Source organism: Oryzias latipes, chromosome 14 (genome assembly GCF_053564925.1).
Source record: "Oryzias latipes strain Hd-rR chromosome 14, Olatipes_Hd-rR_3.1".
In the NCBI taxonomy this organism is placed as follows: Eukaryota; Metazoa; Chordata; class Actinopteri; order Beloniformes; family Adrianichthyidae; genus Oryzias; species Oryzias latipes.
The window spans coordinates 29,790,427-29,816,109 of NC_136250.1; the positions used below are offsets into that span (position 1 = coordinate 29,790,427).

General features: G+C 39.4%; 1 protein-coding gene across 2 annotated transcripts in view; it reads left to right on the forward strand.

Annotated features, from left to right (window-relative positions):
- klf8 (Kruppel like factor 8) overlaps positions 1 to 25,683 on the forward strand; it is a 74,762-nt gene that overhangs the window by 43,604 nt on the left and 5,475 nt on the right. For both annotated transcript variants that reach the window (XM_023962654.2, XM_023962655.2), the window contains exons 3-6: positions 14,248 to 14,484; positions 14,571 to 14,805; positions 21,224 to 21,335; positions 24,590 to 24,729. In XM_023962654.2, the coding sequence (XP_023818422.1) occupies positions 14,248 to 14,484; positions 14,571 to 14,805; positions 21,224 to 21,335; positions 24,590 to 24,729 (724 nt within the window). The remainder of the gene's footprint in view (positions 1 to 14,247; positions 14,485 to 14,570; positions 14,806 to 21,223; positions 21,336 to 24,589; positions 24,730 to 25,683) is intronic.

The following is a 25,683-nucleotide window of genomic DNA, read 5'->3' on the forward strand; positions in this document are numbered from 1 at the left end:
AAGAGCCTGGAGAGGAGATGCAGAGACAGTGGAGCGGGTGGGTCCGCTGCAGGATCTGCATCAGCAGGTCTACTGTACTCACATCCATTTAATGGATACTTTGAATTTCAAACGTTAAATTACTGGCATGAAACGTTTTTCTGCTGTGGGACCAAACATTTGTGACACTGAAATGCTGTGTTGGTAATGGTTAGCTGTTAGTTGTGTACAGTCTCTGCAGATGGTGATGCTAGATATGAGAGAGACAAACTAAGACAACATTCATATGGTAGTTTATTTATGCACAAAACATGGTTGATTTGCATCAAAGACAAAATCCCTTATATGGCGCAAACCTGTCCTTTCCTGGAAATTGAGCAAATCTGAAAGTGGTTATTGGTGAACAAAGTTAAGTCAGTTGTTCTAGAAAGACTTCCATCAACTTCCTGTTCTGGGTCGACGCTAAGATGGCGCGTCGGCTAAAGGCAGCTGCATCATAGAACCAAATGAACAAAACAAGTCTAATCAAATATAAAAGTTATTCAAAATGATGTGAGGTAGGAGACAGTCAAATAGTGGGCATGCACTGGGTGACAGCGGAGAGAAACCACCTCATTCAAACTAAAGGAAAACTGCAGAAGAACCAGTTTAGATCAAGTCAAAGATGACAACAACAAATAAAAACATGCCAACATCTATTATGAAGCAAAGAAGCTTCAGACCGACAATGATTTAGACCAGGGGTGTCAAGATCCAGGCCTTGAGGGCCGGCGTACTACAAGCCCCTTATTGACTAAACGCACCTGATCCAGGTAATCGGCAGGAGATGGGACCGGATTTCTGGAAAACTAGCAGGAGGCCGGCTTGGAGGCCTGGAGTTTCATACCCCTGATTTAGACAAAGGACAGACACTTTGACCTATACCCTTGGTGGTTCACTTTTCGTGCTCTCGCTGTTATTCCGATTTAAATTTTTGTAAAAAAATATATTTTTTATCAATCTCCTCTCAGGTGTGTCTCCTGTACAGAATGTGTTCAGTTTTTTTTTTTTATAATTCTTCTTTCAATTGCGATCAGATCTTTGACTTTATTCTACAATGCTGGCGTATTTTTCTACGAAGTTTTGAACTTTCAGAGTTTAAACAAGAGAGAAAATTGTGGAGATGTTCATGACTGTCTGAGAAAAGTGTGTAAACAACCTTAAAACTTCCAAATTATTTGTAAAACATGGAGCTAATATTTCTAAAATTTCATTTAGCACATGTTGTTTTCTTAACCGTGACTCCTGCAATAAACAATGTAGTTTGGCTGATTTGGCATCATCTTGGCAGGCCTTTATTTAAATAAACTTTATCAACAACATTTTTAGCATGTCTTGCTATGAAATTGTTTCTAACAAGACTGCTATAAACAGACATAAAATAGTTAAATTACGTCTCTGCTTAAAAAAATGTCCAAGACCTTTTATACATGCCTCTGGAAAGAGTTTTCGCTTTTCAAGAAACCGTTTGTTTTTTTACCGCGGGCCAGAGAACCTTTCCATGTTAGCAGTGAAATAAAGTGTGTTCTGGTTCCTTCAGTCCATAGATTAATGGTTTTCACTTTGCTGTTTATGATGTTTTTGTGGTCTATTTTAATGACCCTCTCCCTTTGAGGAGAAACACGTTTCTTCTTCAGTCAGGCCCAACGACTGTTTCAGAACATGTGCCCGTCGCTTCACTGCTGCTCACCCGTCAAACTGACATTTGTACAAGTTTACAAACTCTCACATCAAGTTCCACTTAGTTGGGCAACACAATAGTTTGAGATGATTCTTTTTTTAAAGCTGTTTGACCTTTAATGTGCTGAGCAGCCCTGAAACAGCCCAGCTTTTATTTCCCCTCTTCATGGGCTCTTGGTGGGAAGTGGTGTGTTTAGGAACAGTCAGAGATTTAGGCGCTGGGTCTGAAAAAAGCCTGGAAACTGACAGCTTTTAACAGCTGATAACTTGTAGAAAATTCTTATGGCTTTATCCTCAACACACAAGGTTTCAGATTCACATAAGAGTTCTTCAAAATAAGCTTAAAATTTATTTAGAGTTAAAGGGTGTTGATTTAGGTTTAGATTGGAAATATAGTAAACTGCAAAGAAGAAGTTCCAGGTACAGACCCCCCCCCCCCCCCCCCCAAAACACACACACAAATTTTGATTTTGATTTTAGGAAATGTCATGTTAATCAACTGGACTGATTATTTGTGGAGCACAAACAGCTTTTTAGAATAAAGGAAAATATATTTAACTAAAAAATAAAGATTAAAGAAAAAAATCATGTTGTTTATTTTGACAAATTTACTTATTTAGATCATTTTTAGAGCCTATAACAAGACACCTCGAAACGGACATTTAACATGATTTAGCTTCACTGGAAAAAAAGGAGTTTTTTGTTTTTGCCATAATAAGTTCTATTCAGATGTTATTTAAATAATATTCCTAAAAAAAAGAGTTTTTGGTTTCCGTCGCTTCCATTCTTGTTTGATTAGTTGTATCATCTTATCTTTAACTTTTTCAAAAACTTTTTTAAGTTCAAGTAACTTCAAATCGCATTTTATGAGAGCTTTTTGTTTTGCTTTAACTTGGCTTTTTTTAAATTCACGACCAAAACTCTTCATTATCTAAATATTTGTAATTGTCAGTGTTAGTGTTTAGGTTTACAAAACACAAACCTAATTAGCAAAAGGGTTAAACTGAAGTTTGTAATATGTTATCACAACGTTGTAGTATTTGTCATAGCTCTCCTCATTTGTTGGCTTAGTTCCACATGTAATAGAGATTTTATGTTTGGAATACCCCAAGGCCTACAACTTGATCCTCTTTTTTATGTGACTACAAGTAATTGTGCTGTAAAATAAGTTCCTGTGGTTTTGTTTTTAATTGTTTTTTAGTCTCTAACTGAAAATTAAACCCAAGAGTTTTTTCTATAATCACACATAAAGACATAAATTCAGATTTAGTTTTTTTTACACCTGGAAGTAAAATATCGCAGAATAAAATACCAGAATTTTTAGAACATGACAAAAGAGGAACAATGTCTCTGCAACAATTAATGGTGCTGCCTATAAGCTACAAAATAGGATTTGGAACTAAACTGTGTTTCTTTTTCAGTTTGACTGCTTTCCATCTGAACTTTTCTTCTCTGGAAATGAGTTACCTGTAGAATTGACAGGTTGTTTGAAGTCACGTGACACAGATCAGTGGATTGTCTTTGAATTTGTGTCTTGGCTGGTAACCTGGGATTTGGAGATTTGTATGCGTTTTACACCAAACTGAATCACTGATGAAATCGAGCTTCCATTTGAGTTTTTAATATGCCGACAAAAAGAGGCTGCTGCAACAGTGTCCAGCTCGGTCAAGGCGGGGATTCAAAAATAAAATTTACCGACTGAGAATTGTGTTCACATTGGGGGATGGGAGTCCAAACCCCATGTGCTGTATCTGTGTGTGTCGTGGCATGGTGTGGTTTGGGTTAGCGATGGGTGGGGGGCTGGGTGGAGTAGTATTGCGTAAGGAATCATTAAGCAGTGTGTGTTTGCGTGCTGACCACACCTCTGCACAGAAGGGAGCGGACTTTCCTGTGCAAAGATAAAGTCTGCAGGAAGCAGACCCTCCTTGTAATCACTGAACTGAGTTCAAACATCTCGCCTGGCGCTGCACATCTCCACCGAGGCCTCGTCCTTTTAATATCCAAACCTGTCAAGTTGCTCTAAAGGCAGAGGAATACTTTGACAAAACATTTGAATAATTTGAAGTGGTGATGCAGGACGTCTATTATATCACTTTCTCAGAACTCAGAATGAAACGTGCTGGCAATACTACGGATGTTTGATAATACATTTGACAATAATTTTACTGTGTTTTACTTTTGAATCTGTGCAGTGTCCTTGAGTGTTTTGAAAGACGCTTTTAAATAAAATGCATTATTATTATTATTATTATTAATAGTATTAATTATTAATTATTATTCTACAGCGTGTTATAGAAATGGCACTTTTGTCTTTGTGTCATTTTTTTTAATAAAAAGAAGTCAAACCTAGTTCATTGTAGTTAAAATAAATGCATATATTAGTGTTTTTCTGTGCACTTTCATAAACCAGTTACAATCTGCTTCATCAGAAAACCTGGTTTCATAAATATGTGAAAGCTTAAAGGTAGGGCATTAGGGAAACCTGCTTTTCCAGTGAACATTTCAGCCAAGATAACCTGCCTGCTTTTGCATTTAATGACCTGTTCTCCAATTAGTGTTTTACAGGAAAACATTTGCATGACAAAAATTGCTGACACTTTATATTCAACTTTCCGCAGAAAGGAGTAGCAAGTTTAAGGCTTGATGATGTCCTATAGAGTAAACCTGATCACTGCTGTGTGTGCAAACCTATAAACCGATTTCTCCTGTAATCAAGTGTTCCAATCATGTTACTTAAGTGAATCTAAATTTGTTTTGTAGACAATTACAAACTGCCAAAGAATTTAGAGGACCTATTCAAGGTTTCCATCGTCCTCCTCAACAGAGACTGGGACAAGCTCTCACAACCCCAAAAAGGGAATTATCCAGACTTGGAAAACGGATGCATGGAGTCCTAAAGGAGTTGTTAAAATATTTCAAACATTTATGAAGGGTCTCAGATACTTGTTTTAAGCTTTTGCCTAAATATAACTGAAATTTTAAACAATAGTTTCAACAGCAAATTTTCTGACTAATGTGTTGGTTGTAGGAGATGTTAGAAAAACCACGAAGAAGAGAATTTACTTCAGGGTTTTTTTCCTTTCACAGCTCTATTCCGATATATGAAAGATTCGGTCTCATAGAATTCCGGCTTGATCAATTTTCAAACAGCTGGCTCTTCAATGAATTAAAAAAGACGTCATCCATACATCACGACTAATTCCTAATTGGTCAAAGTTTAACTGGTTTAATTTTCAACGCACGTTCGATGAACTTGGGTTCTACATTTGTATGTAGAGCCAGAAAAATGGACTTAAAACTTGTGTAGTGACACGTGAATGTGAGTTTTAAATGCTGATTCCTGAAAGAGAGACTTTTTTTTTTAAGTTGTTGCTTGTATATGTTTTTTAGGCTGGTGTGAATGTAGCATGACACACAAATTCAGAGAAAACTTTTCCTGAGTGTTGCCAAAGTAGCACACTGTAATCCCAACATAAAAACTGTTTTTTTATTCTACTTTTATACTGAAACAAAAGAATTTCAATCAAAAACCATTAAAAAAAATATTTTGAGAGTTTTAAGTGTTGCATCTAAAACTACAGTAAAGTTACTTAAACATAAAAAAATGAATCTATTTAGCCTCCTAATCTGTAGCTGTCATCATCACTACATTGGTTTTATAGCAGCTGTCGATGACTAACCGACTGGATGTTTAATGGTTTTTGTAAATGAACCATATTACATGTATCTGTCTAAGTTGTCAGTTTCTGGTTATTTTTTTGTGTTACATAAACACCACAGAGATCTCCTATATGTGCTTACTGTTATGTCATTTATAATTTTTCATTGTGAAAGCAAATGTGTCTATACCAATTTGTGTCTGTAGACATGTTGTTCAGGAACACATTGCTCTCAAAGCATAAATCTTTTCTAGATTAAAATAGAAGAAACAATAAAGAAATGGTTATCATTTTTAACCTCAGCTTGCACGACTTTTGTTGAAATCAAAGGGAAAGAAGTTGAGGCAGAGACAGAAAAGGGGGGACTCAAAGATAAAAAACTGATAAATAATAATGATATCTCTGTATGAGGGTAAAGTGTTTGTCAGTTAGGGGGTTTCCTGTTATTTTAAGCCAAAGGGACAGAAAAACTGGTCTGAACTGTAATGCAAAGAGCCACAAGAGAGAGTTCTAAGAGTTTTCTGTGACCAGAACTAACCTTAATCTAAAGGTGTGTCTTAACTATTTTTTTTTTAGAAACTGTCCCCACTTCACACAAGGTCCCCAAAAGCCGATGTGCTGTCATCTTTTGGTCCCCATTAATGTCTAACAACAAACACATTGTAATCATTTTATTTTGTGCCTTTCTCTGTCCACATTCCTCCCCTACTTTCTTCTCCAAACTCCAAAACTCTTCCCGTCTTCATCCCAGCCTGCTTCACTCTCCCACCCTAATAGGATATGTCGAGGGAGGCTTTGCTTCCGCTCGACCTGTTGCCATAGTAACCACGGCTCTGGCGGGAGTTGCCGAAAAGACGGTGTAGCCTGACCCCAGTGCACCCCCCCACTCCATTTCACACAACCCACCAACCTCCTCCTCCACCTTTCCATACCCGTTTCTAGCTTTCTCTTTCAAACACTCACCCTAAATACCTGACAGAACAGTGCAGTGAATGGCTCTAATCTCTCCCTTTTCTATACACAAATACACACAAACAAACAAAGAGGGCCTCTGTGTGTGTGTTGCTGATGTCACTGATGTATGCACATAAACAAGTCAGTTGTCCCCCAGCAAACAAGAGCACTCATGCACATAGACAGGGACAACACACGCTCATCCACCCAGGAAATCATGTGTGTGACAGCATGAGAATGTACTGTGGGGGGGTGGGCTTACTGAGCGTTTGGGAGTTAGTTAATACACAGTAAACCAAACATGCGTGTTTGTGTGTCGGTCCAGTCAGAGGAGGCACATGTGCCGGGATGCAGAGACTCGGGGAGCGTGTGCAGTGCAGATTCCAAGTCTTTCTGCTGTTGCAGGATGGTGATGTCATTGTTGGCAGAGGGCTTCACTCAGGAAGTAAAATGCAGCAGCTGAGAAAAGACGCAAAGTGTTTTTAACAAACTGTTCTCAGAAAACGGTCAGGCACTGCATTTCTGCTGCACTTCGTTCAGGCAAAACCTTGGGGACTCAATTAGAAAATTGCATGTGCACAAGTTTATGATTTAATACATAGCAATCATTTTATAAATTGTTGCACCAAGTCCCTCAATTTCAGGCAATTCATTTTAAATATTTTCGATTTGCTCCTTAAAAATACTTTTGTTTTAGCTGAACAGGATGAACACAAACAACAAGAGCTCAAAACCCTATAATCGCCCTTTTCTAGGGTAATATTCTCTCTCTCTTTAACTGAGAGTACAAACTCACCCCAAACTGATAAAAAATAAAGGATGCACCTTGTTTTCTTTTAGTAGGTTATCCGCTGACTAAAGCTGATATTGCAGGAAACAGAAAACAAAAAGCCAATAACATCATACACCCTAGTGAATGATATATTTGTAGTTGTGTTTGTGGTTCTGTGTAGATCAGCCCACTGCCATTGTTAGTGCAAATACAAGTTCTTTTTTTTTGTTTGCATGTCTATATAATGACAGTATCAAACACCGGATAGTAGCTGGATGTACTATCCTATTGCTAACATTAAGGCTTTTGAGGATTAGCAGAAGGTCTTTTCACACAACCACTACGTATATTTTGCTCATATTGCACAAAACAAAATTGGTCATACATGAGTAAAAGCGAAAAAAGTGATAAAAAATTGTGGTCTTATGTGAAATTTTCAGATGTATTACGGATAGATTAAAGAAGTACGAATAAACCACGCAGAGAACATGTAAATCAACATAGAACATGAATCGTGTGTGATTATTGCGCTGATTATATGCAATTTATTGGTAAATGGTTTCATTTGTATAATTTGAATTGATATGTGTGCCATAGATGGGAAAATAAAAGTTATACCTCGGTGGTACATGCATGAAAAGCCCGTCAGAGATACATGGAACGGTGGTGGAAAGGCACAAATTTGCGTGTGCATCTCACAAAACACACACAATTCATTCACGTAATAATTGTGTATAAACTATAAAAAATGTGCATAAACTGCGTAATTCTCAACCGACCAAATATTTTGATATTTCTGAATTCACCCATTAACCGAAACTCTCGACGAACATCTGTGCACATCGATGAATTATGAACGCAAGAAACACTTATGAGTTACAAATATCACGCATGAATCACAAAAATCCAAAACTTCACATGTGGATAATGTGCAAATCTTAAATGGTGGCTGTGTGACACGGCCATAACATACAACAGTGCAATCACCAAATCTCTGATAAGTAATAAGGTAAAAGATGTTTGGTGGACCACACTTGCAAAACACAGGATTTTGGTGGAACATTTTTGTTATTTATTTATTTTTTACATTTTACTTTTTCTAGCTGATGATTCGTCCTATATTTCTTTATCATTTATCCGTTTGTGTATTACTTATTAACGCATCATTAATATGAAAAATGTATTTTTTTAAAAAGCTTCGTAAAGGGGCCAACTGGTTGACTTGTTGAGTCTTTTTCATAAACTACATTTAGAGACTCATAAAGATTCCGTTTTGAACTTGTCATTAATGGCCGAAACATAAAAACAAACCTGTAAAATCTGCTACCTAAGGAAGCATGAGTCTTTGCAAACTCATTTCTTTTTTCTTTTTTTTTAAACTCATTTTTTCTGCTCTGAGAGAAGTTTGCAACAATGTGATGCTTGTCTATGATCAGGCGTGTTAATGTGGTCACAGCTGCACATATTTTTACTTCCAAGATGGAATCCAGTGTGAATTCATGGAGTTCTCGTAGATTGGTCGTGTGTGTTGGTTGTTCTTACCCATCAATATGAAGGCAACAGGCAATTTCACTTTGCCTCTAAACTTCAAAAACTGACAGTCTGACAGTTTTTTCACTCATGTTTGACATTACATCTGTACAGGAAGGAAAGAAAACTGGGACACGTTGGTAGCGACTTGAAAAAAGGGCACACTTTGATAACAAACTTTAAAGAGACGCTCTGCATGAGCGTCAGCAGACATTGTTGAAGCAGCAGCGGCTCTGAGGCCTCGGCTGAGCCGTGGAGGGACGAGACATGGCGGTTTTCAAACTCTTATCAGACTGAAGATCGGCACCTACTCCTCTGTACACTAAATTTCTTTCAAAGTTTGGTGAGAGAAGTTAAAGCATATTTTTTTTTTTGGGTTGGAAAAATCCTGCTTTAAAAAGCAGGAAACATCATCCTACTGTTATTTACCCAAACATGGAAGAAGCACCACTGATATATGAGTAACACAAACTAGTCCAGATGATGAACCAAGGAAAGCTCCTTTATGAAGAGTGACCAGTGAAGGCAATCGTTGACTAATTGGACCCACAACGGAGTATCTGACATTCCAGGTTTGAACTCCCCTTTGATGCATAAATGTGTTTTTTTCTGGGAGTTTGTGCGGGATTGTTAAACTCGCATTTAGTTTTTAGTTCACGTGAAAATTGTTAGCATTTGGAATATTTTCTTTCAATTTGAAGTACTTCAACCCAGTAAGGTAATAAATTATCACAAAAATATTTAAAGATCTGAGCATAAATGCACAGCGGCGGTGGAGCTCCATGTGTGTTTGCGTAAAGCCTTCGTCACTACTCTGCTTATGGGTGGATGGGCGTCTGCAGGCACACAAAATATCAAGGTCATAGACTCATATGAACACTCAATGCAACATGTAAGGCTAAGTAAGAGGGTGAAGTAGGTGAAACACAGGCGTGTCGAATGGATATTTCATGTTCACGTGATACGTGCACGCTCCTTGCTGCAGCCTGACTGTTAGAATTAAAGAAATTAGAGTATAGTTTGTGTGGACATCCTATGGGAACTTGCCTATCTAGTACACACCCTGTGCGTTGCAGCATTCACATGCAGTCAGTACTCGTATCTTTGTAATGACTTGAGTGTGGTGTAAGAACGCCATACGATGGCATCATGCATACGTCATTAGTCTGTGAGGCTTACATTATCCATCTTAATACTTCCTGATACACTTACCACACGTATGACAATGGTACGTTCCACTTTCATGACGTCCCTTGAGGTGGCCGTACGAGCCTCAAGGGAACTGCAAGACACGCCTGCCGTTCTCTAAAAACCATAGACTGTAGAGAGACGGACACAGCTGGGTGTCACGTCACCCATAGAAGATTACCTTCGGCTCCAGCCAAATGAAGCCAACCCAGTCGCCATTTTTCAGCAATACGGGTCCCATTTGCCTTTTGGAGCCACTTGACAGTGATTGGTCCATGTCGGTCTGAGTCAACATTTCTCTGCAACTACTGTCGCCAATCATCAATAACCTGTTTTGAAGTCCACACCCCTTACACTGAAAGTGGCTCAGGAGAATCTGACAATCAAACTTTTGAGGTGGAGGCATCTGATTGATCAGTTTTTAATTTTAGTAACTTGTGATAAAGAAATATAATGAAAAAAATCAGAATTAGCAAGAAGATTTTAGAAAAAGGTATCCGAGCAAACATGGTTTTTCTATCCAGTAGAATGACTGTTTATTTCTCGATAGAAGTCCACGATATACAGTCTATGCTTAAGGGACAGCCGCTCCCCTCTACGTACCCTCCATGGACACGGACAACCTAAAAACCTGCAGCAGCCATACGGGTGCACCCCCCTCTACGTATTTATGTGACTAAGGCTTTATTTACAAATAAAGTTTTCAGCATTTGAATTAGCGTGACATAGGAAGAGTCAGTCTTATAGTTTAGGTCTTGCATGGAGTTCTGATAGAGTGGAGACATTTTCAAACCATGACAACACATTTATATTGTTTTATTAAAGCCCTAGTTAACATTTATTGTGCATTTTAAAAGTTTATGAACTTCATAGTCTTAAAGAATAATTCCCTAACTACATTTTCCCCAAACTGTGAGCCGTGGAGAATTGTATACATCAGTTTTACTGCAACTTGGTGTAATTTAATGCAGTCGCCTTTTCCCTAAACAGAGTTTTTGCTGCAGAAGAAGACTTATGTTTTCAAATGATTTCACTGCACAACAATAATGCTGCACTTTACCTTTAACTAGCAGCTTTGCAACCTCTAACGTGAACAGAGGAAATAAGCATGAAAGCATGCAGCCTCTTCCACCTCGTAAAGAAACCCCAGCCCTCCACACGCGCGCTAAATATTGTCATACATCATAGGCACTGTTCCACGTTAACGGCCCTCTGTGGGGAAAGTGATAACGGAGGTTTATTGCCACGTTAATCACTCATTACTTTACCGGCATGAATTGTGGTGCGAGTTCAGAGCGATTAAAACCCTTTGGACGCCGTATTTCTTTGTCTCTGCCATGCTGCTGCAGTCCCAGCTGCTCCCTGCATCCATTCAAGTTAAAGATCACATGAATTAATTGCAAGGCAAGGACTGGGTGACCCATTTTATGATGAAGCAGTTAAACTGAGAAGTGTAGGGGAGGAGTAGCGAGCCTCCATAGCAACGCGTGTCACCCAACCAAGACTTTTGGCTAATTCATTTCTCTGGTTTTTTTTGTTGTTGTTTTTTTTAAATTCAGTCTAATAGTTGGAGGTCTTTAATAATACAGAGACACTTAAACCAAATAGTTTTGGCATTTTTAGGTTAGTTTTGTTTTATTGATCAATATTGCATTTCTGTATTTTTTACTGACTGTAATCTAATTAAGTCAAATGGAAAAAAGAAAATAAATTGTGAGTGGATTAAAGGAAATCAAGAATTTTGATAGATAGTCTGGATGCATGAAAGTAAGATGATTTTTCTTTTATAGAAAGAGTTTCCGTCCATTTCCTGTCATGTCTTTCTCTGCTTGGGTCCAGAGAGGTTTCCAGCTATCCGCCAGATTCGGTCTCTTTTCTCAGAAATGTTATCGGAGCTTTGGTGAGCTGAGCAGAAATGGAAAATTACAAGAGTGAGTGGGCAGAGACGCCGCCACGGAGGGATGAGAGGGTGAGGCAGCAAGGGTGTGGTTGGTGGAACGCACAAGAGATGCTGGAGGAAGGGAGGCGGGGGTGTGAGAGAAAAGGTGACAGAGGTGTGGTTCCGAGAGAAAAAGGAAGACGAAAAGAAGGGCGGGTGGACGGCAAGGTGGGGTTGAAAGGATGGGTAAATTGGGAGGGATAATGAAGGGAGTTGGTGGTAGGTGGGGAACAAGTGGAAAACATGGAGTCAGCTGATAGCTCCCAGTTTCCATGGCAACGCTAGCCCTTTCCCACCCACTCTCTTTCTCTCCCTTTTTTCCTTTTCTCCCTTGCCTCACCCACTCCTTTACTTCTTTCACAGTAAATTTTCTTTTCAGTTTCCTTTTTTTGCTTCCTGCTTTTTCGTAATCACTTTATGGCTTTTTTCCCCCTACCTTTTCAGTTTTTCTCTGCCTGGCTTTACTGTTTGTGAAAGCTCATTCAGTTCCACTGAACCTTGGCCAAATGTTTGCTGTATGCATTTCCTCTCCTTTCACCTTTTCTCCTCCCTTCTTGTCTCCTCTCGTCTCCCTCTTCCTTTATTTATGATGTCAAAACAGTTAAGGATGAGAACTCGGTGCAAAACGTTCCTGCACAGCCTCTGCCCTGGAATGGCAAATTGCATTTAACAAAAAGGGAAAATAAACGCCGGCCACAGCCTCGAAATGTCAGAAAATGTTTGGGAAACAATTTCTCAAAACCTTTTCCTCAGTTTTTGACTGTAAACTGAGGAAGAGGATGCACCTCTTATTTGCATGTTTGCCGGTTTGCTGACAGCTTAACGGGAAGGTCTTCCTCCACCACTGAAAGCTTCAAGCTCAACGGAGCAACCTGATAAATGGGTGTAGCAGATCTCCACCCTTTTTCTCACCCGGAGCCAAACGGCGCTCAGCTGAACTGGACAGAGGCCAGCTGGCTGGCCACCTAGCCCTTCCTCTTTTTGCTGCTCTCTCAGTCAGTACCAGCTTCTCTTCATTCCCATGCAGCCCCTCTGTCTGTCTCACTTTCTCTCTCCCACAGCGAGCCACACAGCTGCCATTGTTCCCTGTACTTTGGCGCTGCATGGCGGCTGAGGCCTGGCTCAGTAGAGAGGCGGTCGGGGTGCTCCTTTTGCTGTGAGGAAGCTGAGGAAAAACTGGGGCGCAGAGTGTGGAAAAGACTGATGCAGGCTGGCTGAGAGTGTTTATCTGGAAGGAAGCATCTCCTCAAAGCAAACATGAACGCTTCTATCAACTGAAAAAGGAGGCCAGGCAATGAAAGAAACATGTTTGGGTCTAAGCTGCTCACAGAAGTGTTTCTGAACCAGAAACTGATGCTGCAGCCTTCAGTTTGACTGAAGGGGGGGTCTCACATGTAGACATCGGGTTTTAAAGTATTACTTGTGCAAAATGGATCAGAATTAAGTGCTTTGGATACAAGATTTTATGCTGTTTTTACTCTTTATAAAAACATTTCAGCCTTCTGACTTAAACCTTGAAAGATGCGTCCACACCATTGACTGTAAATGAGACCTGGACTGAGTGTCCCCTTCCTCACTCCAAGGCGCCAAAATCCCAGAGACTTTTATAGAGAAATAAACAGCTGTTACTCAGTCATTCTATTGGTCAGATCAACCATTCTTGATCTGAGACCTTTTTTAACATGTTCTGGATAATCCTCATTTTTTGTCATGATAGTTTTCTATAGTATAAATTACAAACTGACCAATCAGATGCCTCTGTAAAAGTAGGTGGAGCCTGCTGGCCCCCAACTTTAAATAAATTGTTTGACATATTTTGTGTGGCTCGCTTTCAAGTGGTAGGGGTTTTAACTTCCAATAAGCTCACTCCTGATTGGCCAGAATGGTCGCCATTGAGATGTTGACTTACTTGGACCAATCACCGCTTACTGAGCTTGTCTGCCTCCAACATGGCGGTGTCCGTATTGCAAAAAATATGGCGACTAAGTTGACTTCATTTGTAGCCTGAAGTAAAACATGATGTCACAATGGGTCCACACCAATTTTTTTTTTTGTTTAAACTGAAGGAGAGCCTTTGTCTTTATTTGTGTTTTTATCTATATGTTAGAAAAGTTTTTCATCTACATCACTGGATGACTTTTTTGCAGTAACTAGTGTGGACCAAAAAGTTAAACTGAACATAGACGGCTTCATCTTTGTCTCGGTCCACAAATCAATGACATAAAACCACCAAACTTCTCCAAATTCTTATCTTTGGTGGTCGAAAACATCATTTTAAATCATTTTAATAACAGAGACGTGTTGTTTTTCTCAGCAGGAAATGCTTCAGTGTGAACGTCGTCCCAATTTTTGCTCATATAATTGATTAAAAATCAGGAACTTTGTTCTTTCCTCCCAACATTGAGACATTTGGAATAAATCCACCAAGGCTCAACGTGAGGCTATTTTTTAAAGCCCTTTTTCTGAAACTGTCTTCCGTCCTTCTTCTTTCCATGTTCTTTCTCCAGGCCGATGTAGGTGATGACTGCTCACAGCCAGCAGACCTAAAGGTGAAGTCTGAATGCAAGACAGAACCCAGTTCGCCTCAACCGAGCCCCACCGAGGACCAGACCGAGCCTGTTGATCTGTCGCTCAACAAGCCACGCTCCTCTTCCACAGCCAATCCGTCGCCCGGCGCTGCTGTGATGCAGCCCAGCCTGCCTGCAACGCCAGTCCCCTCTGCGGTACAATCCATAGGCTCCATGGTAACAACACCCTCTAATTGTGCAAATTGTGAATGCAGCAGGGTTACAGAACCCAACTCTAACCTGCTGCTCTTCCTTTCATGTAGGTCCTCTCTCCAGGCTCCATCTTAGCCACACAGGGTGCAGGGGGTCAGCAGATCCTCCATGTCATCCACACAATCCCGTCGGTCACCATGCCCAGCAAGGTCGGTCAGTTGCAGACCATCCCCGTGGTGGTGCAGTCGCTGCCTGTCGTCTACACCACCGTGCCTCCTGATAGCGTCGCCACAGCAGCCATCACAGTGCCACTCATAGGCAGCGACGGTCGCTCAGAAGGTTCTGGTGAGTGCTTCAATAAGTCATGCTAAGACATGCTAAAATATGCTAACTGTGTCTCTAGTGTCACTACTCCAACCAAATATCTTGGAACAGGAAGTGGAATTATTTCAAAACTTATTTAACTAAACTTTCAGAATATTTGCATCACATATCAGTCAAATAACCTGCAGAACTCAATTGGTTAACTTTTTTGTTTGCTTTGACCTTAAAATCTACTTCTAGAATGGAGACAAAAAGGCTTTTGCCATCAAATTTACCGCACAGAGTTCCTTCTATCCAAACATTTAACACTTCATTCTCTGTAGACCTTCGTTTCTCAGTCTCGATGAACCCAGGAAGCCACGTCTCCATCCTCTCACTTTTTGTGTGTTTAAAAAAAAGGGATCGATTGATTGATTAACCTGTTGATGCAAACGGTCGCAGAACAGATGTTCTCTCTTTAACATTTGTTTGAAAGTCAATCAAAGCATGTAGGTTTTCAATAATCAACCTCAAATCTTTAGGCAGTTGTTCAAAGGAGTGGAAGCCAGATTTGCCAGTTGGCCTAGGCGAATGTGTCTCTTCCCATCGGGGATTGCTTAGGGACATTATTCCACTTTCTGGAGAACCTGAAGACAGACAAACTCTGTGAGTGTAGAGAGGCACCAAATAAGAAAACCGTTCACCAATTTATCCTCAAGTTAGTATATCCAAAAACAGTAAGAGAATCAGATGGAAATGACTTTCTTAGATACTAGAAATATGTGTCATAATTCCACAAAGACAAATTTAGACAACAGCAAATGTGACCAAGATTAAAAGTTCAGCAAAACTGCAAGAAAGAACAAAGTATTGCTGAATTCAAACCAGAGCTTATTTTACCCCTAACACTACAATGGAAAAGTCAGGTCCCAACACGACCTGCCAGTTCCATTAGTAAAAGGGGTAAAAAGCTGTTTGGTTACGGCTTTAATCAACATTTCATGATGTGGTCAGTGTTGTTTAACTTAATCAGGTGTTCATTTTAGTCAAAAGACGACAAAACGAGGTTATCAGTCAGCCGTCACGGGTGGATATTTGTTCTTAGTTGGAAACATGATGGTGCAGCTTTAGTAGCAATAAATTTAGGGTTGCTGACGGTTCAGAAAACACCATTTAATTACTTCTTCACACGCTCCTTAGCAGACGGCTTTCACCCTCCTCTTCCTCATCAGGGGACTTCTTTTGAAATTGGTTCAGGAACTCTACTTCTTTTAAAGTTGGATTAAAGTCTTACCTGGACTTTTTTTATTTCATCAAATCCTGAAAATGCTGATTTTCTTTACAGAATAAAGTTTTTACAAATTTTGGGAAACTTTTAATTAGTCAAAACTTAGTTTAATTGGTCCACAGAATCCAAGATCAGAGACACACACAACAAATTTTACTTTTTCATTAAACCTTCTTAAATTAAGAAACTACTATCATCAGCAAACATTCAGACATTTGAATTAAGGAATGGAGCTTTATTTGTCAAATGCAGAATCAACACAAGGTCAACAATGCCATAAAATAGTTAAGATCAAAAGAACAGTTTGACTCGCTAAAAATAATTGAGCTGTACTTATAGAATGAATAGTAGTACCTTGCAAAAATACAGAGATATGAAAATTAATGAAAAATAATAACATGTTTTTTGTTTTTATATGATTTTGAACTATATTTTCTGAGAGTAAAGCCTTAGTCACATCAGGGTACACGTTATTGAATTGTCCAGGGCCATGGAGGGAGTGGCTGCATCATAAGGGGATAGCAGGTGTGTCTTGCAGTTCCTTTGAGACTCGTACAACCACCTGATGCGACAACATGAAAGTCCAGAGAACTTTGGGAGGTTAAATAAAGCAAAATTCTGTACGACACGCCTCCGTCTCACCTACTTCCCTCTTACTTACCCCTACTTGTTGTATAAGTGTAGACTATGACTACGGTTAGTGCTGAGGCCACAGAACTGTCCTCTGCTGGTGAGTAACCGGGAAATTTGCTTTGTTGTTGCTCTGTTCAGTGTTTTCACATTGACAGGCCCTGAATGTCGGTCTCCGCTGGCTTTAAACTTTAAACAGGTAACGCTGTTTAAAGTGTCCAGTGTCAGTTACACTGCTTCAATTTTATCAAACGGTCTTGCTTCAGTAACGACGGGTTTTTTGCAAAGTCCTGTTTTTCCAGCTACCGTTCTGATCTGAGAACAATTACACAGACAAGCCCTCTAGTCACATGACTGGGCTGATCCAGAAGCAGATATACAGCCACACGGTCGACTTTTACAGAGAGGTTGTCATCAAAGCCCCGCCTTTCTGATGATAGATTATTAGATGGGACAAAGACATGAATTTGATTCCCAACTCTCAAACACTTTTCTGGCTACAATGTGATCTCAAAAATAAAAAATCTACAAATTTCATAAAACGTTGCCCTCAACATTTTTATTGGACCTATAGATCTCATCAAAGCACAAAGTTCAAATGTTTATTTTACGATGACATAAATAGACTGACCGGAATGTGCACTTAGCCACCTAGTGGTCATGTGACAAACTGACCTTTTGCTTCCTAACCGGACAGGGTTGTTTAGGGTCACGCCATGTTTGAAAGTTATTTTAAACAGTCAGTGAATAGATAATTGTTTTGTTTATTTTTTATTTTTTACTTGTCCTGTCCAACATCTGGGCAGACATTGAGAGCTGAAGGCCTCTTGTGTTGGACATATTTTACTTGAACAAGAGGGGTTATATGAGTCAGTGAATAGATTAAATAATCAACAGAAAATGTAAAATTCTCTTCAAATTTGCTAAAATAAAAAAGGAAAAAGATCAACAACTAAATGATAAAAAAACAAAGTGACAGAAGTATTAATGTAAAAAAAAGTAGATGTGAAAATGAAGAAGAATTTAAATTTGTCGGAATATGTAAATGTATGGTTAGAGTTATATAAAAATGTAGGTACACTTTATCTGTTTGCGCCATAAATTCTAAAAAATTATATATTGTTAACTGTCAAAAATGGGAAAATATTTCAAGGGAAATACATTTATTTTGGTAGTTTTGGATTGCCTTAGACATAAAACACTTATAGAACTTTTACTTAAAATAGGGAAAGAAAACTAAACCCAAGATTTATTTTGGCTCCTCTAATTGGTTTGAATACATTGCTCTCATGCCTCTCTGTGTATTTTCTGTTGCTTTGTTGTTGTTTTTACCTTCTCAACGTTGAATTGGTACTAAATTGAATCATAACTTGTTTAAAAGTTTGGCTTTGTTATAATTTGTCCATCTAGTCTATTAGATGTCAAGAATCCAAGTGGATTGCTGTAATTCTCTATGGGGGTTGAATCTGTAAAATCTACATTTTCAGATTAAAAAGGGTAATTTCAGAGAATAAATGCTGTAATCTGAAATAATGTTAGGATTGGGTTTCATTAAGGTTTACGTTCATGCTGCTGTGAAATAGAGCAGTCTTTCAGGCTTTATTATCAGCACATCTAACAAGGAAACAGTGAATTCATATTTGTGGAAGTTTTTTGGTTCCTAATTTAAAATAAAAGAATAAACCCAAAAACTGTGGGTGTTTCAGGAAATAAATACCTTCCTTCACGTGTCATAGTTTGAATTTGGAAACACTATAACCTCAATTGATTTGAATTTCCAAGTAAACGTCTAATCTTGTCTAATCTTAAAATTGTACATTTTAGAGACTGATTTTCACATTCTGCAGACTCCATAAATTTTAATTATAGAACAAAGATTCATATTAAAGCTATATTAAAACCTCAAATAACTCGATCTGTTGGATTTAATTTTGTAATTTTGAACTCTGGTTTGTTGAAAACGTTATTAAAAGCTGCTTTGGGAACGATAACGCCTGTCAGTTTATTAGGGCCAGCTCGGGTCTCATTAAAGAAGCAGAGTAGTTTGACGTGTTGATTCATGTGTTTAGATCAACAACAGGTTGATTGTGGTTTAGTTTGAAACAAACCAAGTGAGGAGGCTTGTTATTCTGATCTGTTGTTTTCTAAAATCCTGCATGATATAAAAGTGTTTATTTTTTTTCTATTATTGCTTAGTTTAATAATGAGATTGTAGTAAAATTGTAATTTGAAGTTTAAAGTTGAACCTGGTGAACAGATGCTTTTCTTTTTTTTTTGAGTGAAATGAGTCTATATTGGGTGAGGTTGAATATGAGGGAAAGGCGGGGCGGTTTCTGCGTGACTTTGCTGTGGTCTCAGTGGGAGTTGGAGAGGTGGATGCAGACAGCGGGTGGATGATGTGGAGGTGGGCGGGGTCCAGCAGGAAGGATGAGGGAGGAGAGGGTGCAGGGATGGAAAGCAGAGGAGGCGTTTCTCCTCTGAAACCTGAAGGCTTTGGTGGTGTTGGTGGTGGTAGAGGGCTGGAGGTAATTGTCTCCAGAGACAAAGAGCACCCCTTCTTCTGCCATGTGACCCCCCCTCCCCACACCACCACCACCACACAGAGACTCCATCCAAATTCCTTGCATCGCCCTCCCCTCCCCGGTTTCTTCAGGCTTTGAACAGCACGTCTTCTGCATTCCTGCAGACGGAAAACACATGGGGGAGGGGGCACTTTTGTTTTCATTCATACTTTTTTTTGGACTTCACAAGTGCTGCAAAAAATATTTCCTGATCTTTTTAGTTTTATAAAGAACAATCAAGATTTTCATCAAAAACCCCAAAAATCTGTGCAGCTTTTTTGGAAAAAGTGGATTAATTTAATCGTAGAAAAACGTGTTTGATTGACTGTCAATTAATTGAAATAAGAGCTGCTTAATCTCCAATTTCAAACTTTGAGCTTTAGCACAATTTTTTTTCAAGAGATCTTTTCTGTTGTAGCTTTAAATTTGCACAACATTTTGTGGAAAAATGCTTCAGCAAAAAAGGAGTCTAAGGTGATATTTAAGTTCCACAGTAGTCCAACAACCAGCTTGTTTTCACAATTTTTCTTTCTTCCTGCCTTTTCAGCAAAACGTTTGTACCCTCCAAAACTGACAAAAATCCACAACCGTGCATAAAGAATTTTTGGCATTATTAAAATTACACACACATCTTAAGTCTTCAACCCCCCCCCCCCCCCCCCCCCCCCCTGAGTTTCGTTAACCTTTGACTTCAGAAGACAAGATGTCGCCATCTTGAATTTTCGAAAAACAAACCACCTTTAATACCAGCTACTAACTCCAGCTAGGGATTTCAATCTATTTCCTCCTACCTCCTTGAGCATCATTGAGAAGCTACTTGGAGAAAAAATATTAGTTCTAAAGTTTGAAGATTCTGCTAACAGCGTTAGCGTGGCGAGCTCGCCAAAAGGGGCATTGCTCAGTTGCTCGCACAATTTTTTTGCTGGAATATTATGAAAATTTGATACAGGAATCTTTGGCTCAAGCTGAACTAAATGATAGGAAATCCAAAAGTTTACTTTTGCAGAGTCTTCTAAAAATTACACAGACCTGTTTGTCATCCCCAGGTGACTAAAACATAAAATGTTAAAAGCCGCCATTTTTAAGAATTAAAAAAAAGAAATGTTTTACATACAGCTCTGACCAAGGAGGCAGAGGCAGAAGGGGAGGGTGAGGGGCGGTTCCTCAGCCAGGGAGGGCGGGTCAAAGGGGGTAGTGAGGGCGGCTTTTAATTCATTTTATTTTTAGAAACAGATCAAACAGAAGAAATGTAATTTAGCTTTAGAACTAAATCTCCCTAAAAAAATCCCATCCAGACGTTTAGGAACTCAGAAAACCTGGAGGACATTAACCAGAGCGTCCCGTCGCCTCCAGAGAAATGTCTTTTACTTAATTGCTAATTAGCATCTGTGAGTTTATTAACATCTGTTCACATTATTGTCCTCCTGCTCCGACTTTGTGAAGGAGAAGGAAAGTAGAGAGAACCAGAGGGGGCCAAAAAGTACAGAAAATTATTCAAAATAAGGTTTACTAACGAATAGAGGAAAAGTAAATGTGGAGAAAATATGGAATTAAAGAAATGCAGGAAAGAAAACACAAGAAAAAGAAAAGGCATGAAAAAATGAAGAAAACCCACAGAAAATAAAACAGGATGGAATAAAACAAAAAGCAGTGATGGTAATTTATTTTAAAAGACGCTTGCAATTATAAAAGAGGAATCAGATAGAAAACAAGAAACTACTAAGGAGGAAAGGTTTTTTATGGAAAGAAATGAGAACAAAACCCAGAAAGATGTGGATTTAGGTAGAAAAATTCAACCCCTTTTGGGTCCACAGCACCACCCCACTCTTTGTCTGGAGCAGGTTTCTCACATGTTTCCTCTGCTGCTTCCCAATCAACCTCCTGCAGGTCCATGCGCCCTGCTTTGTTTCTAGACTCATGGCTTGTTTCCAGATTTCTTCAAACCACTGACATCCTTCCTGTCACTTCTCTCCCACTCCAGTTCGTATTAAACCGGGTTCCACGTCTCCGGTGGAATACCAGAGCGACAGCGAGGCGGAGAGCGGGACAGAGTCCAGATCGCCCTCCCTGAGCGCCCAAAGCCTGGATGCAGGGTGAGTCACGGCGCTCCAGAACTTGGATCGATGGTTATGTCTGGCGTCTACAAAGAACCCTTTACAGACCAAACCTTTACTGTTATTCTATTGTCAGATATTCATATGCAGAAGTCTTCTCATGTGAACTGTAAGATTTATTACTTTCTGTATTCAAGCATAAAGAATATTTGGACACAAATTACAACAGATTCATGGGTTTTATAATGCTGTGTTTAATATAGCTGGTATTTCTGAGCTTCATGTATTTGTTCCTTCACGGTAGTGTTAAGCCATCTAACAAAGTCATGCACTCTGGATCATAAGAAACACTTATGGAGAAACGCCTGGCAGAGTTAACATATGTGATGCTTTATGTCACATAAAATGCGTCAAAAACCGAGAAAGTTTGTGTTTTTATTTGTTTATAAAAGGTTCTGGAACAGAAACAAAAGTGTAAACATGACATAATCCCGATCTTTCCAAATCTTTGCAAAACAAATACCATCTGTAAATGCAAATGAAAGGGTTTATTCATTTAAACAGCAAGATTTCCAGTTGATTTAATTGTCACACACCCTTCTTAAGACCATGTACCACTTCTTCTACATAAAATTTGCGCATCGATGCAGATGAAAACTGGTCATACGTGAATATTCGTGGAAATAGTGAGAAACGTTGTGGTTATTTATGTGAAAGCTACATTGAATTTCTCACCTTTTACATTCAAAGCACCGGGCAGATATGACATTGCATCAGCACCATGGTCAGCATTCACTGTGTCCTCTCGCGATGCTTTGTTTTAATTAAACAGTCGGATTCCCCAAGTCCGCACCACCTCAGTCAACCGCTAGGCGCCATTTTCCTCAACTTTTTGTCGTGCCATTTTCCTCAGAAAAGCTTGTCTCACTGGAACCTGTGAAAAAGCTGGTTCCGATCGGGATGCTGAATGAACCTAAGCCCCATGAGGTCATAAAAACAAGAACACACCAGATTTCACACCCGGAATATCTGCTGAGGCAGAAATTGGACACCAAATCGAGGAAGCCGCTGCTGAGGAGATCCAAGTACGCGTGTCCAGAGTCGCATCCACGCCTGGCACACACGGCTCCCTCCCGTGACCCACCTTCCATGCAGTGCTGGACACCACCCCGCGAGAGACCTGACCCCCCCATTCCAGCATGCCCAGACAGGGGGTCAGGTCAATTCTGTAATTTGTGCGCTCGAAACGCGATTTAAAAGTTATACATCGGTGGTACATGCATGAAAAGTCGGTTACGACATGCGTTGAACAGCCGTGGAAAGCTACACATTTGCGTATGCATCTTGCAAAAATCCTGCACAATTGCATAATATTTACTTACTAATTGTGTGTAAACTTGTTAAAATATACGTAAATTCCCAAAATTTTGAACCGCTCAAAACCGAATTCACACGTCACCCGATACCTCGATTTTTACACCTGCGCTCGTCTACAAATGACGAACGCAAGAAATGCGTATGAACGACGTCAATCATGCAGTAATCATGAAAATCCGAAATTTCATACGTGGAAAATGGGCAAATTCTGCGTGGTGGCTGTCTGACACTGCCTTTAAATACCTTTCCAAAGATTTGTAGACTCAGCTAGGCAAGAAAAAACATTTTAAAATTTAGATGGAAACGTTTTCAGTGGATTTCATTGTCACACGCCCTTCCTAGGGTGGAGATATTCAGCATCTTTTACTATGTTTTCCGCCCTGAGCTCCTTCAGAAATGCAAAGCTGATCGTGTTTTTTGACTCTTTGCTGCTCATTTTCCTCATCAGGATATTTTTAACAAACAAATTTGACCTTTGATTCACACAAAACCATCTTCTAAACTTTAGGTTTAAAAGCACAAATCGACATCACAACATAGAAAAGAAGCTTAAGGTTCAACAGTTGATAATTTTAGCGTGTTGTGTTTCTTTGCTGAACACTAAAGTGTTAAAGCGTGAGCTGAGGCAGGACTTGACCTGGTGGCGAAGCCCTGACGTGCCTCTGACCAATCGCCGTCCTCAACCATAAATCAGATGTCGGTAAAACCGTTGACAGGACATAAATACCAGAATCCATGCGTGATATCAGCTGACCATGGAGTCCATAATACAAGTCAGCAGGGCTGGCCAGAGAGAGACTAATGCGCAGCAGGGTTTTATGGGAAATTTGGTCTTAGTGTGGGTCACCTCCCTCGCCTGCAGGATCCTGACTAATTACATTACTGCAGTGCTGCCATGACTGGATCCTTGTATAAGCTTATATAATGCTCCGTACAGCAGAACACGCCGGAGACACCCAGATTATAACACAGGGACACAAGTGTGTGCACATTCATGCAGAAGGCGGCGAGCTTCCACACTGAAGATGTTTGGAACAAGAAACATTTGGAGGCTGCAACCTTTATGGGTAAAGTGTGAGAGGCTAATGGTCCTGTATGTTTGTGAGGACGCAGAGCAGGGCCACGCCCAATGGGTGTGGCTGCCTCAGCAGAAATTCAGGGTGTGAAATCTGGTTTATCGCTGTAATCTGGTGTGTTTGTGTGTTCTTGTTTTTATGACCTCATGGGGCTTAGGTTCATTCAGCATCCTGGTTGTGACCAGCATTTTTCACAGGTTCCAGTGAGACAAGCTTTTCTGGGGGAAAATCATTAAAGATCAGGTGTAAGTTAGAGTGAAGCAGAACACAGTAAAGGTCAAAGTTAGGCTGCACAAAAGCACAGACGGGAAGGCAACATCCCAGTAAGGATAGCTGCACAAACTTGTGTGTGCATGTGTTGCTGGGCAGGGCAGTCCCAGAAGTGGAGCATAAACAAGGTTACATAAGGCAGCCTGCCATCACACCTCTTACTAAACAGCCAAGGAAACTAAAGCACTGTGTTTTGACCTTCTATTTGAAATACTATAAACATATTTATTAACTTTAATAACTCATTTAAATCCACTGCTTTCAGATATATAATTTTATCCTCCATTTGACATAACAAAAATTAGCTTACATGATTTTTTAGAGAACAAAAATGGAGATGAGATTTTAGGTTTTTTGTTTAGCAAAATGAAGAAAAAGAAAACAATTACGGGTGGGATGAAACATAAAAGAGAAGGGTAATGCAGTTTGTTTTCTATTTCTAGCTCTCTGCTGCCCTCTGCTGACAAAAGATGAGAATAGATTTTTACCAGAATCTGACTGACTTTGCACCACAGAGCCCTTTTAGCATTTATTTATCAGTTAATGACCCTCTCCTCTGACTTGTTCCAGGTCAGTTATGGACTTGGAGCCAGTTGATCCAGATTCACTAGACCTCAAGAGGCGACGGATCCACATGTGCGACTATGAAGGCTGCAAAAAAGTTTACACCAAGAGCTCCCACCTCAAAGCCCACCGGAGGATACACACAGGTAAGACCGCAGATAGATAGATCGATAAATTGATAGATACTTTTATTTCTAATTTTTACATGTACAAGAAAACTTAATTGGTGCTGTTTGATATAGCAGCAGCCATTAATAATTAAAAAATACATAGACTTAAAAATACATGTCATGACCACAATGGAGCGAGTTTTAAAAACATCCAACATGGCACAGTTTTAGCTGGAAGTTGCAGTTGCATTTTGGAATTTTAACGCTTTTTAGCAATGTTTAAAAGCGCTTTTGGATAGAAACTGTTCTTAAGATGATTTGTCCATTGCTTTTTTTACTCATGTAACATCTGCCTGAAGGCAACAGCTCCAACCAAGGGTGAATTGTCTTTGAACATGTTCTGTGCTCATATCGTTTTTTATCTTTATCTTTTAATTTTTAAGAAAAAAGCAACAAAAACAGACAAACTGGTTTATAAATTAGAATTGCCTAAAGACAGGTATTACACATATTCCAGGTTTTCTTTTTTAGACTATTTTTGAACCTGTTGTGGGTGAAAACAGCCACCAAACCAGCTGCTTTTTATCTGAGGTTGGTTTGCTTTATAGTTTGCAGGGTAAATAGTTTGGGCTCAATAGGCTTCATTCAAAACCTTAACTTTACTTTTGTCGACTTCATACAAAATCCACCTTTACTGACAGCAAAAAAATGTACAAGCTCCTGTTTTACAGCGCTGTCCCTACGAATGAAGAAAAACATCTTTAGTAATGAGTTTTTTCACAAATATTGTTGAAACCCATCAAACTTTGTGTTTAAGATAAAAAAAGTCCAAAAATGCACAAACTAGATTTTTGTAAATTAACTCATAATCAAAATGTCTGTAGACCTTGAGATCTATCTTAGTATGTTGCATTCTTAAAAACCCTGAAAGTACTTTTGTCTCAGTCCCAGCTGTCCTTACGGATGGATACCGGATATCTGAAGATGAAA